Raw genomic sequence first — 15,183 nt, 5'->3', positions numbered from 1 at the left:
GGCTTCGACGCGACGTGGCAAAGATGTGAAGCATCCATGATGCATTGTGATAGACAGAGAATGAAACATTGGTCACCAAGAAACCTGGTTAAAAAGTAAATAACAACGAAATTCAGCCTGTATCCAAAACAATTTCTTCTTATTGACGAAAGGCTGAATCATGCATAGTACTGTTCTGCCTATCAAAATTTGAAACTTTATCCTAATTGAAAATTTTATCCTAAATACCTTTTCATAAGAAACTTCGCTTCAGTTTCAGCTTGGCGTTTCTTATTTCTTCGTATGGTTTCAGCCTCGCGTGTTTCTTAGCTTGTTTTTTAATTTCATAATCGAAACTTCATTTACATAGTAGTGTCTTGACGTAACATGTGCTTGATTGATAACGTAATTAAAGCCTCTGACCGGGATGTTGCATTTGTACCTGCAGCTGCACTTGTTATGTAACTGTTGTTTCAGTGTCTTTTTGCTTATCTCTTTCTGTTGTTCTGTTCATATTCTTTTATTTTTCAATTTTTGCTAGTATTTTATTTTCTTAAGTTTTGTTGAATTGCAGACTGCCTTGTTTCTTATGTTATTCTTATTTTTGGGCAAATCTCAGCCTGGTGCTCTTATAAAAAGTGTGTATCGATAGAAACATTTTATTCTCAGCTTTGAAAGTTTTACCAATGGAGTCCTAAAGTGAAAATGAACTCCTTCTGTCTACACAATAGCGGTTTTCATGTTCATGTAGATAGATTCCAAAACTGCTAGATGGAACGAGGAGCAGGTTTTACCAATAATCCGAAACATGTCGCCATTATAGTTTTTTGCACAATTTGGGTTTTCCAGTAAATGCTGCCGGATAGCAGAATCGCATGTTTTAATTGTAGTTTTATCTGCAAGACCGAGGTGGCTGTTCTCTTTTGGTGAGTGTATAGTCAGTTTGGCTCAGTTAAACGAATTCGTCGTTAAAGGACTTGTCTCTCTTCGACTCTGTGTTCTCGTAAAATACGACAAACAATGGCAAGGACAGCTTATAAAAGTGGAGACAGACAGCGATATCTAGGAAAGCATTCGTTCCTTAACTGTACCCCTAGCTCTTGCAAACGTTGACAAAAGTTGTAACAGGCAGAGCTCAGCTCAGCAGTAGCAAGCACGAAAAGAACACCGTTATTGACGTAAAAAGAAGACGATCCATCAATTTCATGTGGGTATAAAATAAATCGATGATTGAAGTGATACTGTACTTACTCGGTTCGTTTTCTTTTCGAATTCAATCGGTGCGGTGAAACAAGTTTTTATCAAGAAAATATGCTGTTCTGCAAAGTATGTCGTAGAAAGGATAGGAAAACATTGTAAATGGAAAGTAATTTTCACAGAAAAGCTATTATTCGTATAAATTATGAATCGTTCCATTCAAGTTGGTAATGTTATACATTGTTCTTTAGGAGAAGATACCAACAAACGCCTTGGTCAAGCAGCCACCGGCAATTTTTTAAAAAAACGTCTCGACCAAAAAAAAAATTAGCATACTCAATATAAAACTATAATTTGTAAATAGCACTTAAAACTATAGATGAAAACAAATTTTATATAATTAAATGCTTGAAAATGAATTCAAGTTTCTGTTTTCTACCGAAGGAAAAAATTAAAGATTTGAATTCGATAAGTCAATGTTGGTGATCTGTTTTGGCCCTCTTGCAATTCAAGACATTCCTGAATACATCAGACTAATTACGAAACAGAGGCCTGGACATCAATACACCAGTCATATGCGTTGTGGAACATTTGTAGCCATGGGGACGTCTTCCTTCCTCGCCATGTCTCCGGCATCCAAGGCCATTGCCATAGCACTGAGCATCGCTCGGGATGCGGCATCATTGCCAAATGCCTGCCATCTGCCGAGCAAATCGCAGCAATGCCATCCGGTGAGCCGTTGGGGTTGAAGGGATATCTTGTGGTAAAAGACCCCTCGTCATCAACATACCGTAACGGAACGAGGCTTGCACCGATCACATTCGCCTTCGCTGCGTCAGTTCTGAATTCCACTTTCCCTTCGCCGTGAGCCACCCATATTCCAAGTGTCGACCCTTCCATGTTCTTCAGCATTATAGACGGGCTTTTCTCGATTCTGACCGTACTAAATCGGCACTCAAAGCGCCCAGAATCGTTATGCGTTAAACAAACATTTTGCTCTTTGCTGCCATCTTTCTGGTCACTACCGACCCATCCAATTAGTGCCATTAATTGGCATCCATTGCAAACACCAAGACTAAACGTGTCATCCCTGGCTCTGAAGTTCTCCAGTTCCCTGCGGGCGACCTCATTGAAGAGTGTGACGGCTGCCCATCCCTTTGCAGACCCTAAAGCATCAGCATAGCTAAAGCCACCAACAAAAACAACCCCACGGAAGTCATCTAGCTTGACATTCCCTTCGCAGATATCATGCATAGTGACATCCCAGACTTCAAATCCGGCCATTAATAAACTCGATGCCATTTCTCTGTCACCATTACTTCCTTCTTCCCGTATAACAGCAACCTTAGGCTTCCCATTCTTGGCAACTCTTTCTTCGTCAATTATCATTGCTTCTCTTGGTTCAAAACTTAGCTGATATTGTGGAGCTATCCTTGCTGCTAAACCTGTTTCTTCTTCTTCAACACAACTCGCGTTTGCTTGAAGTCGCTCCAACTGAACACTTGTCGCCTCCCAAACATCACGTAATGACGTCATTTTCTCATTCACTAAAACATCACCATTGACTGAAACTTTGACCATTGACGACGGCCCGTTGCCAGTGGGATGACCAACTACCGTAGCCAATACACCATGCTCGCTGAACGAATTAATCACTGTGGAGGCGCTTGATTTTAAGACCTCTAAAACGATGCCTAATTCTTCGGCAAAAAGTACTTGCAGTGCTTTTTCTGGAATATCTTCGACAGCCAGCTCAATGTTGATGCCTCGATTACCACTGAACGCCATTTCTAAGAGACACGTGATCAGACCTCCATCGCTGATATCGTGTCCAGAACGAATTTTACCATCTTGAATCAGCCTCTGAGTGACCAAGAAACCATTTTTGAACATCTAGAACACACGAATAGATTCTGGTAAAAACAGAAGGCAACTTGAAGTAGATTTTCAATTCAAAAATCGATTTAGGAAAATATTTATTATGTTATAGTACCAAATATACAGCAGAACGGTTTCATTGTTTTTAAAGTTCCCTGGGCTGAGAAGTTCATCCACAGCTAAATGAAATTAAGAAGCTATTTGGTTTTGACAATCTAAATATTGTAAAAAAATTAATGATGTTGCTTTTGAGATTGTCACGGATATGTAAGTATGGTAATATAAGATAGTCTTCTCTTTTCTCAAATAAAAATATAACGCCAACGATCAATGAACAAATCCCGGGACATAGAAGATGTGATGTGGATCTGGTTCACTTGAATAATATATATCCAAAGAAACCTTGACATAGATTAGGGGTTAAAAGCCAAGATGGTAGCTTAGAATCTTGGACCGGTCGTATTGACTGCAGAAGATGCTATGAGAGACCATGTGGTACATGAGTCTTCAAGTTACTGTCGGTAAAATGAACATTGAGATGTTGACGCTTTAAGATCCGAATTTCGAGCAGCGAGACAAGGTTTTGCTTACCTAACATAAAGGGTGAGCAAATTTTTATGAAATTGGAGGACACAGCATTTTCTTCAAAGTACTTTGGTTTATGGTACAATGTACAAAATACGCTTTGGTGTATAAAAAAAGTCATTATAGAACAATGTAAACATTCAATATGTACGAGGTCGTTCTGTCCATCAAAGACTGTACATTAATTAAATTAATACCTTGCATTTTGTTTACAGTTCTCATTTCGCATAAATTCTAAAAGAATAAAAGAAACTGAAAGTCAGAAGTTGAAGCACTGACCTCCACATCGTCCATGTCAGGAGACTCATTGCCAATCTGTCCATAAACCTGTGCCAATGCACTTCCACCGAGGCGGTTTGAACCCTTGCTAAGTTTTACATGTATTAGCACACTTTCCTCGTCATCTGACTTCAAATCCGGTGTAACTGTTTTTGTTATATCAGGACATGGCACGTAAAGTGACAGCACAAGCTCCCCCGGGCATTTAACAACCTCATCTCCCACTCTAGCAGCCATACTCAACGAGTCCTTCCCGCCATCGACAGCAATTCCAAGTTCTGACATTGTTTCGCACATCGCTTTGCAAGTATCATAGAGCCTGGCTCCTTCACCATGAAGTTTTGCAGCCCACATCCAATTGCCACTGCATTTGATGTCCTTAAAAATATGACACACATAAGAACAACAGTGATTTACCAAAACAAAGGTCTGAACTAAAGGTGGTGTTCATTAAGTTTAACCCAATGATTCCAAACAATGAGCCAAAAGAATGATTAAGCAAAGACAGCAAAGCAGAATCACCTTAAAATTACACTCACCTTAATATCAGAAATTTGAGCGAAAACGAGGTTTGTCAAAGCTTCGCCAATAGTAATCCTAGCGCCACAGCCTGGGTCGATGAGGCCTTTGATTGGTTGCTCGCCAATGGCAGTGGCGGCACCTACGGTATCAAACATCGATAAAGCGGTGACCGCAACGTCGGCAACGGGAGTATGCAGCGGACCAACACATTGCTGTTGAGCAATTAGGCCGGTAACACAACGGTCCACCTGAAATAAAAATAAATAGAATGAACCAAGAACAACACATCACGAGGGAGAAAATTATTCCTTCGCTTAATAGAATCGAAACACCTTACAGCCTCGCTTGATATATCGCTTCAACTGCTCTAAAAGTTGACACCGATATTGGTGTGGTAAATTTCTAGGACAAGATGGACAAACTTTTCATCATTCAAAAATTAAGTAAATTCAATTTACGAATATTAATGAAAACAAGCAGATAAATATGTTGAGACTACCAGTTCATGCAATTAATACTACATTTAATGTGCTTCAAAAAACTTTGTATATAGGCTACTAAACTGCACGCCGAAGTCAGAGAATCTCCCGTTTTTGTCTGAAAATCATTCGCAAGGCTTTGGTGACAGTCTGCAAAGAACGGGTACTGGGGACAAATGTTAAAAATGGATACCAGGTAGAAAAGAAACATATGAAACAAGTTTATTGCCTTTTGGAGGCAAGAACACCTGACTTGTTTACATCATTTTTCATTCAAAAAAGCAGTAATTACACAATTTCATGGAAAGCAAGCTTTACGAGCACCAAGGAAATACCATGTTTGAAACAGATGCAAATCAAACATGACTACATAAAGCCACAAACTTGAATGCAGCAGTAAGATTATCAGAAGTCAATGGGAGAGCTTTTTGGCAAAATCGTAATTGAAAGGAATTTTAGCCATAAAGAAAACTTTAAATTACGATTCTCCAAGGAATATTTCAAACCACATATAAAATCTATCAAGAATTATTGATATATAAACAAATAAATCTTTGGTACTTCAAAAGTTGAAGATGGCACGAAATAGAAGAAACAAAGCATATTAAATACTTTTTCGTCTGACACTATTTAGGGTATAAACGTCGGATAGTGACCGAAAGTAAACAGAAAATTAATATCAAGGTGTGATACACAAAACTGTGCATATAGCAAAAACTCTAAAAAGTTTAACAAAGAATCTTATAAAAGATTAGTGAAGTAGCATAATCGTGATTCTCTCCAGAGATATCCCAAGGAAAATATTCTAGAATCAGGCCTCTGACCATTCAGTAAAAAAAGAGTGATACTCAAGAATTTCAAGACAAAATATTTTCACGAAGGGTAAAGAGGAATGCACAAAATACTAGCCTTGTTGGTCAGATACCGCTTACTTGCAACGCTTGGGAGCCGGAGGACTCTATCAAGAGCTTCAGTGACTGTCAGGCTTTGTGGAAGTTGAAGCTTTGACAAGGGGGATTCACTTCTGGCCAATTGAAATTTCTGGAATTAAATGCATTTATAATCAATAAGAAATCATCTACTCTGATTTTGGAAAGCGCAGCTTAAGAATGAAACTGATAACCAGCACGGCGACAAGAGATTATCATCTTGTTTAAGTTTTTTTCCGATCTTGAAAAAATACAAGAATCATATGGTAACAGAACTAAAACAAGATGTTTTTCTTTGACGAAGTGCTGGTTATCAGTGTCATTATCCACGCTGTAGTTAAGAATGAAAGTGAATATCAGTGAATACCATAAAAAATTTACTTTCACTTGATTTGAAACACCTTGATTGATTTAAGGAGCTTAACAAATAGCATACACCTTGCTTTTCAAACACAAAAATCCTTCTCAGAATAAGCCAATCGTTCCAAAGGCAAATCCGGGAAAATGATATATCCTAATAGCGGCATTTGATAAGTAAAAAGCAGTCAATCACATTTTGAATAACATAACAAAACGATTTAGATGCGTTTACTGTCCTTTTAGCACGAGCATACCCTACAAGCATCCACTTTTGCGGATCACCCGGTCATTCAAGACAATATCATGTAAGGGCAACGTCATTAGAAAATGCTTACCTTTCGAGGAAATGAATCAAACAAAACGTCTAAAGGAAGATCGACTGGATACCCCTGTTTGAGTCTCTTGGAGGCTGGCTCTTCATGACCATTCGAGATCTCGTCCCCAAACTTAGAGCCATTCTGTTCTGCAGGTTTGGAATCATCCAATATGATTCGACCATCCCCTATAACATAAAGAATGAGCTTAACTTTGCCTATTTCGATCCTTGAGCTCACACTACAGTGAAAAGGTGAATATGGTAAAATCCAAACTAAGCCTTCCACTCTATTGAGTGCCCTCTCCAAAAAGCCACTCTATTGAGTACCCTTCTCTACTACCCCCTCCCCCCACGCCTCTTTGTCTCGCACAAGAAAGATCATAAAGACAATCACAAGAATTTAAAGTCTAATAATGAAAGTTCTCATGTAATATTCTTGATTATTAAGTCAAGCTTTATATAACTAAAACTTGATTGAAAAGATGGTGGCTCCATTTCTCATCTTCATAACGAAAGTAGTCTCTTCCTACCTGTGATAGTCCCAACGAAGGAGACTCCAACTTTCTCTCTTTCTGCAATTTTCTTTAACAACTGAACATCTTGTTTCTTTATAAGAACGGCGTCACTCTCTTGGTACTCCGCACCCCAGAGCTCCAATGTAGAGATAGTCGGGTCTCCTAAAGTGAAATCTTTGCTTCGTATGACAGCACCGGCTGGGTATGCGATTTCTTTGAGCACGTTTCCTGTCAATAAAATAGGTAAGATAAAAAAAAGTTAGACTTACGAAAATAAAGATGTTGTCTATGGCCCACCTAAAAATTGAGTTAGACACCACTGATGAAGATACATCATTGCTGTTCTTAAGAGATACTTACCTCCCTCTTCATCTCTAAATTCAACCTTTTAAATTTAATAGCAAAAACCCTAGCAAAATCATCTTTCAATTGTTTATTTAGCATTTGAAATTTTTTTTTCCTTCTCCTAAAAATGGTTTAAACGGGTTCTTTTTATTATCTCTGACCGTTGTACTCTGAAAAAACGCGCTATCTAGAGATTCTTGAAAAGTAAAGAAATTGCTATGTAGGGACGATTTTCCTTTTCTTAAGTCTCTCAGTCGGATCTAGATTGGAAGAGTAGTACCCGCCCTGAGAAAAAGCAGTTCTTATGTTAGATTATAATTTGATGGAAGGATTAACCTCTTGAAATTTCGAAATTATACTTAAATATATAAATGCGTCGAGGGGAATAACTGATATACATTGCGTTCCCAGTGTAGGCAAAGTATAGTCTATCATCACTTCAAGGTTACACTTAAAAATATTACCGTTTCCACCAGCACCCTGATCATGAATGCTACAAATAGGATTTCCATCTACCATCTCCACGCAGGCGCGAATGACTCGATTCAACTTCTGCTCCATCTCAGCATCACCTCTTTGCACAGCGCCAAAGTCCAGTTCCGCTGCGTTGTCGCCTTGCACCTTAACAGAAGATGCAGCTCCACCGCCAACTCCAATGCGATATACAGGTCCGCCAATTTTTACAACTTCCATTCCTACGAAAAACATGTCAATAAAAGATGAGGCAGCTTCTGCATTTCAATAAAAAGCATTTATGAGTGACAGAGTTCTAAAATGATGACGTCACAAAAATAAATGTTTAAAATTTTTGAATTTGGATCCCGGATTCTGAAAGGGCATCATGAAATACCTCTAAAGGTGTACAATCAGTCAAATGTGTTTCGAATTGGCTGAGATATGGTACATGTGCACTGGCTCTTACTCCATAAAACCTCCATAATTTCATCTCAAACCTAAAGAACTTTATGAACAGGGCGAAAACAACAGTGATTCGTTAGCCAACTTCAAATCTTTCATTGGCCAAATCTCACCAGATTTTAGACATATTTAACTGATCATGCATAATTAGAAGTATTTTGTGGTGTTCTTTTATGCTACATGGTTAAAATTCAAAAATTCTTAAAAGATTTTTTGACGTCACACTTTAGAACTCTATTCGTAGTTTACTCGACTTAAATAGCGCTATGTTCGAAAACTAATTGGTCGTGTGGCAGTAAGGAGGCAAAAATAAAACAAAATGAAAGAGAAAATATCACAATGTACAGAGGTGGCACAACAAATTATAGTTAAAAAATCTTCATTAAAAACTATCCTACGACAAATATTGCTTTCTGGTCAGTCAGCTCGTGAACAATGGCTATCCCCTTCCCCATCATCTGTTGTATGAGAAGAAGGGATTTTGCTGTAGCATTTGAAATTCTTTTTGTTTTTGTAGTTGGTGATGTTAGGAAAAGGCAGCGGTGCCAATAGCGAAGCCTTAACAAGGGGAAGAAGACAGGGGTTTGGAAGAAAGAAAGGAAAAATCAAAACATGAGATTCTACTATCGGGCAGCACTTAACAAGAAAACCCAGATTGTGCAAAAAACTGTAATGGCGACATGTTTCAGATTTTTGGTAGAGCCCTATCGTCTTTCCATTCAGCAGTTTCGCTGAATCTACATTGACAGAGCCATATCTACATAAACATGAAAAAGCCACTATTATGTAGACAAAAGGAGCTCGTTTTCACTTTGGAACTTAGTTGGTAACATTGTCAATAAGCAAGCGGCACTGATTGGGCAACCTCAACAGTAATGTGCTCGCGTTTCTATTTGGCCTATTTCGATCCACCTTCAAAATGTTTGCTTTTATATAAACCATTTCTAAATTCTGTACCACAAAAAAATTCTTTCGAGAGTAACCCAAGTTTTTCAGACGATTGTTTATCAATAGAAGAACTACGAGGTTTCAAATTAAGGCTGGATGATACGGGAAGGCCTAGTTTTGGAAAAGAAGTAGAAATATCCAAATAAACACCATTCGTGAAAACAAGGAGTAAGGTACGTTTGCGTATGCGTGAAACCAAACTATGGTCAATATAACAGAACTGCTTATATATTTCAAAAATAAAAATTCGAAATGACCAAAAAATTACCTTTTGATGGTTCTTCTTTCTTAAGATGCTCATCCTCAATGCTCCCGATTCCTCCACTGAACATGATCGGCTTAATCCACTCTCGTCTCTCGTTGTTTGGAAGCTTCAGACCAAACGACCGAGCGAAACCGAGAATAACTGGCTCACCAAATTTGTTCCCATAGTCTGAAGCTCCGTTACTTGCCTCGATAGCAATTTGAAGTGGCGGCGCGAAGTTCCCCGGGTATTCGAAGTCTGCGTCCTCCCAGGGAAGATGATACCCTAGATGAGTGTGATGAAGGATTCATAAATAGCCAAAATTTAATAGCAAAGGAAAAAACAACTAGGATAAAGCTTAGAACGCAACTTTGTTGAGAAAGAGCGCTTGGATTTCTGTGAGATGCATGCTTCGTAATAAGTGCATATGGTTTCAGTCATGACAAACAAGTCAGTAATTGTACCTTGCACCTTTAATGGAAATCAATCAATAAGACGAATAACGTTCTGGTGCATAAAACAGGACGGTTCTGACTTGCTATTTCACCCGTTATGTGATCTTCATGCGTCTGCTTTAAAACTCATTATGTCTACGTAAGTCAATATAATGAACATTTACTGAAACCTGAGGTTTGCAATTTTGAAAATAAAATTTGACTTATTGACCAGGTAGGTATTAAGATTGGTTCATGAATACTATGACATATTGGTTTAAACGCAACAGATATCCACTCTCTCTTGTTCACAGCTCCCAATCAGCCTATACTTTGGCAAGCCAAATAGGAAATATGTTGGCACATTTTTTTACACATCAATCAGATACCATCCACAGACATGCAAAATGTTCGCTTAATCTGAAGAAAACCATGTTACAGCAGTGATGTAAGAATTAGCACACCTGGTATATGAAGATTCCCGAAGCAGTATCCCGCACTGCCTGCAACTACATGTGCTCCCCTTCCAGTTGCATGATTGTCTCTTATTCGACCACCTGTTCCAGTAGTTGCACCAGGAAAGGGTGCAACACCTATAAACAAAGGTTAAGCCCATGAAAAACTTTGAAGATAACTTTAAAGAAGCTTGTTATTTTCTAAAAAGATCTTTAGCAAGCAAAAATCAAGATGAGGAGATAAATCAAAGTAAGCCTTTTCTCCTATTTACTTACTAACTGATGTTATGTTTAAGGTTAATTTGAGTTTAAGGTTACACTAAAAGTAGCCCATCTATTCTTCTCCAAATAATTCTTCTAGGGTTACGGTTTTCTTTATTGATACAAACTATGCCAATGTTTTTCATGTGAATGGGATATTTCTTTCAATGGTCCAGTGTATTGTTGTGTAGGCATTTCTTACCAAATCAAATTCTAAACAACAACTTCAGCTACAGGTTTTCTCTAAAACTTAAGTTTTACCCAAAAATTTATGATTTACAAAAAGTAACTAGCTTTGTTTTCATTTTAAGATGCACAAAACCATTATTATTTGAGATTGATGAAAAGATAACAAAGCCAATGGAAATGATTTATCAAAATGTTTGTGTGCTTTTAATATAATATACCTGTTGGGAAATTGTGTGTCTCAGCTGTCAATGTAAAGTGTCTTTTCCTTTTAGTGTCCACAACAAATGGACTTGCTTCTGATGAGTTAGTTGCTCTAAGTGCTCTCACTTCATAACCTTCAATTGCACTGTAAAAAAATCCAAGTAGAGATCTCATCTCATAGTATTCAATCATCTTTTTGCAATAACCCATTAATATGCACACCTGATTAAAATTTTTCTGGTCAAATACACCTATTTGAAAAAAAGCAATGGGGTAGAGAAAAAAAGCAAAAGAAAAAAAAATTCACCATTAAATGATTTATGCACTTGCTTTGTGCAAATGATTTCAAAAGCGCACAGCACTGTGAACCAGGAATGCAGAGGAAGGAATGTAGGTTAGAGATTATGCTCCTCCTGTACATAATGTGTAATAGTTGCAATAGAGCTAACCTGTTATTTGCCTAAAATGTGTCTGACTTGGTAGGTCTGCTTGCAAGGAGAGCCTTTGAGCTCCACAGGTAGCTAAAAAGTTACCCTTTCCATGTATGATAGGGTGAATATCAATGGGAATTGACCCTGCCCCCCCTCTTATATAGAACCAGCAACAAACTAATTACAAAAACAATTTTCTAAAAATATAAATCAGATTTTTGGCAAATCCCTTCCCAAAAACAAAATTGCTATCAGTGAGTAGTGAAGCTTCAAATATTTCCACAAAGAGGGTTTTGTTAACAAAAGAATGTTGAGAATCAAAAGAGAAAGAAAACATCAGATAACTGTAATCACAAATACTGGTAATGGTGAAAGGTAATAAATCACTTATGAGAAGGATGAGCAAAACAGGAGACATGACAGAACCCTGTGTGACAACACCATTAATGGCGTGAGGACTTGGAAAATGGCCATTAACATTTATGTCTTCAGAGAAAGCTGTCAATCCAATTTGTGACAATGTGACCACAAAGTTTTCTAGGTTCTGCTCTGCTATTCTATTCATCTGCTTTATTGGCAAATCTTAGCAAGCCACTTGAGGCACATGTAACTAAATGTAGAAAATTGTAGCTGCGGATGACATTTTTTTATCAAATAACCTACACTGTTTGTCCCTTTACCCCATATGACAGGTCATGCTGTCCATCCAACAACCCTAAGGGTGGACAAAATTCTATAGTACTTAAAAATTTGTAGCCTTGAAAACTGCTTCTGCAAAATGCTTGTCTATCTTTGCTGCCCCATTGAAAATTTTCTCAAAGGTAATGTGCTCCCCTCAAAGTGTACCTTTGCCTTGATGTATTTTCATGTGACCAGGCCAAAGGCACCATTAATTGGAACCACAAACATCTGCTTGTCCCAAGTGCACTAGCAAGGTGGTGAATATAATGTCTCTGGTGCAACAGTGACATACCCCCCATACTTGCCTGCAACTGCAGGGATCTCAAGGATAAGGCAGTGCTCACACAACACCAGATAACTTTTGATGCGGATAAAAAGTTTTACCGATAGATCGCCTTTACGCGGTACCGTACAACTTTGGATACGGATAGACTTCCTGTTAAACAAGGGTATGGATACAGCAGATTTTCAAAACAAATGGCTTCAGTTCAAGACAAAGATTTATGAAACTCTCCTTCAAAACCAATGAAATTCCTCACATTCACAATTCCTTCTTCTGGCACAATATCATTGATAAAATTATCCCACCAACTTTTTTATCCAGACCTTTGCTGAAATTTACGCACACTTCTCTTCGTAAATCCTTTTTTAAAGAATTTTTCTGATGTGCTGGATCCTTGAAGTGCTCTAATCAATAACAGAAAATAATATGCCACTGAGTGATGTGCGCTCTGTTATGAATAGCAAAACTTATCGCTAAAATCTAAGCCTAATTGTGCCAAAATCACCGCCTTGCTATGAATCCGTAACAAAATTCACCTGGACAGAGCTGTCGGAACGAAATTCATATTTGGGGGGCTCTCTATTGCTTTCTTTCTCATTCATTCCAATGTTTTGAAGGAAACATACTACAGTTTGACAATTATTGCCCCCCCCCCACCCCCCGCTCTGAAGAGCCAGCTGGATAGTCCCTGGCGATCATCTAGCTAATAGGATCCAAAGTTGTACTGCTAAACAAAGCAATTTTGATTTTCTGATATGGATAGCCCAGTACTTGCGTGAATGGAAAGCCTATCCAAATAACTTTCTATCCGAATCAAATGTTATCTGGCATCGTGTAAACGCAGCCTAAAAGAAAATAAGTAGGCCTATGAATAAAATCCAGATTACCTGCTGTTGTCTGAAAACTTGATGAGATTATTTGCATTTGAGCTCTTTTGAGTATTTATGACCATATTCATTAGGGTATCTGGCATGGAAACAGAATCAATTATCATTTCTCCTTTGAAAAACCAGTGTCTACTGTGTTCACTATTTGACTGTGCTAAATCAAAGCATTCTACATTTGTTGGGTTCCTTTTCAAAATTTCAGCAAAAAGTTTGGTATAATGACCAATATCCATGGAATCAAAAGACAATCCCAGAGCTGAGTTTGCTTTTTCCAAAGCCTGTGAACCTTCTTGTAAAACATCGATCTCGTAACACTCTCCTTTCTGAACTTCGACGTCAAAGTTTTTCAGCGGAAGTTGATACTCACATTCAGTCATTTTATCGTGAAGACCGTCGATAAGTTTCTGCTTAAGTGTCTCATTAACAGGCAAAAATTCCCCGCTGTCTCCTTTTAGCTTCATCAAATATCTTATTGAGAATTCTACTCTTTTAACTGACTTAAGTCCGACTGACCGGCAAATAGAGACAGCATTTGTTGAGAAAGCAGTCGAAAAGTTCAATCTTGGGCCTATCTCGAACACAAATACTGTCGCGTCATTTTCACTGCACGAAATCCATGGTTCTGATGATAAGGAATTTTCATGGAAACTTTCCGCTATTATCCATCTCAATCGGTTCATTTCATGTTCCTGAACCACATCGTTATCGATCTCTATGTAAAAACAGGCTTCTGTGTCAATGTTAACATCGATTGCAGCAGTTAATTTTTTAACTTTTTCTACTGTCCTCTCTAGGTGCATGGAGCTTAAACCCGGCTTTTTGTAAAACTTCAGCATTTTGTGAACCATTCTTACAACCACTGCTATTATTCTGAATACAATCTTGACAGTGTATGGCAAAATATGGATGGCGGCCAATTTAAAGAACCAACCACGTTGTTGAAGAAGCGGGAAGTAGTATATACTTCATGTTCCCAACACCATCATGAACAACAACCACCCGAGCACTCCTTCCCATCCACAAAAGGATGAAGAAAAGTAGTTTATCCATCCTGCCCCTACCGCTTCCCAACTAGTTTAGACAATGCAACTTTTGGCAGCTGGGCCTGTCTGTATATAACAAAGCTGAAAGGAGTGAAAGGAGGATTTTTCTCGAAAGGGTTTGACTTGGAGAGGTTGTTATTCGTGAGGGAAGGATTTACCAGGAGATGTAGGGGGTGCGACATCAATCCACCCACTGTTTTTGTATTTTGTAAATTTTGCTTCGATTCAGTCATGTCAATAGAAACAAACGGATTAAGAAAAGTTGCTTTGTTAACCTTTTTATCTTCTTTATCTTAAAGGTAAAAACTGGATATGAAACAACTAATGTTTTTAATCAACCAAGGGGATTTGAAAAACTTTAAATGTTGATTCATGACACATAAGAAAGAGTAGCATCAAGAAAAAAAGAAGAGAACTGTTCAAACATTGCTTTTATTTTATCTTGCTAAAATTAATTCGGCTATACCTTTCATTTCCTGAATATTACCTAAAAAAATTTCCACCATTTAGTATTAACATGGGCTCCGACGCAGGCTGGCCAAGGAAGGTTTTTAACAATCATAGCAACATATTTTTTAAAAACCTCTTTTGTTTTACAAAAATGTGGGAGGCCATGGCCCCTCGACCCCCCTCCGTCCGGGGCCCTAATTAAAGGTTGTTTACGTTTACTTTCAAATGTTTACTTTTTATGGAGTTTTTGGGGATGAGATTTGCTTTTTAAAATGAAATTTCTTGCATCGTGTTGCACTTTAGATTGGCTCCCATTTTTAATGGTAGGGTCTGCTTTGAAGGTTGGGCCTCGTACTTCTAGGGAATATCTTGAT

At 38.1% G+C, this 15,183-nt stretch overlaps 1 protein-coding gene across 1 annotated transcript; it reads right to left on the bottom strand.

Annotated features, from left to right (window-relative positions):
- Positions 1-1,176: 1,176 nt before the first annotated feature.
- On the bottom strand, positions 1,177-14,286 carry LOC135686801 (phosphoribosylformylglycinamidine synthase). Its single transcript, XM_065203145.2, has 11 exons — positions 13,317-14,286; positions 11,052-11,179; positions 10,393-10,521; positions 9,519-9,779; positions 7,849-8,079; positions 7,055-7,267; positions 6,544-6,710; positions 5,829-5,960; positions 4,458-4,688; positions 3,919-4,296; positions 1,177-3,069 (listed from the first exon to the last, which is right to left on the bottom strand). Exons 1-11 carry the CDS (start codon positions 14,162-14,164, stop codon positions 1,714-1,716), a joined length of 4,074 nt encoding a protein of 1,357 aa, XP_065059217.2. The 5' UTR covers positions 14,165-14,286; the 3' UTR covers positions 1,177-1,713.
- Between the last annotated feature and the right edge of the window lie 897 nt (positions 14,287-15,183).

Source organism: Rhopilema esculentum, chromosome 6 (assembly GCF_057945365.1).
Source record: "Rhopilema esculentum isolate cy_ngs chromosome 6, ASM5794536v1, whole genome shotgun sequence".
NCBI lineage: Eukaryota > Metazoa > Cnidaria > Scyphozoa > Rhizostomeae > Rhizostomatidae > Rhopilema > Rhopilema esculentum.
Note: the sequence above shows the minus strand (reverse complement) of the source record. Positions and strands in the feature narration are given on the sequence as shown.

Bases quoted from the DNA above. Each gene is read 5' to 3' on its own strand.
- LOC135686801 (XM_065203145.2), bottom strand. From the start codon at position 14,164: ATGGTTCACAAAATGCTGAAGTTTTACAAAAAGCCGGGTTTAAGCTCC. The intron at 9,780-10,392 runs GTGTGCTAATTC...ACACTCATCTAG, and splicing joins CGGGAATCTTCATATACCAG to GGTATCATCTTCCCTGGGAG. The intron at 8,080-9,518 runs GTAATTTTTTGG...TGTTTTTCGTAG, and splicing joins GAAAGAAGAACCATCAAAAG to GAATGGAAGTTGTAAAAATT.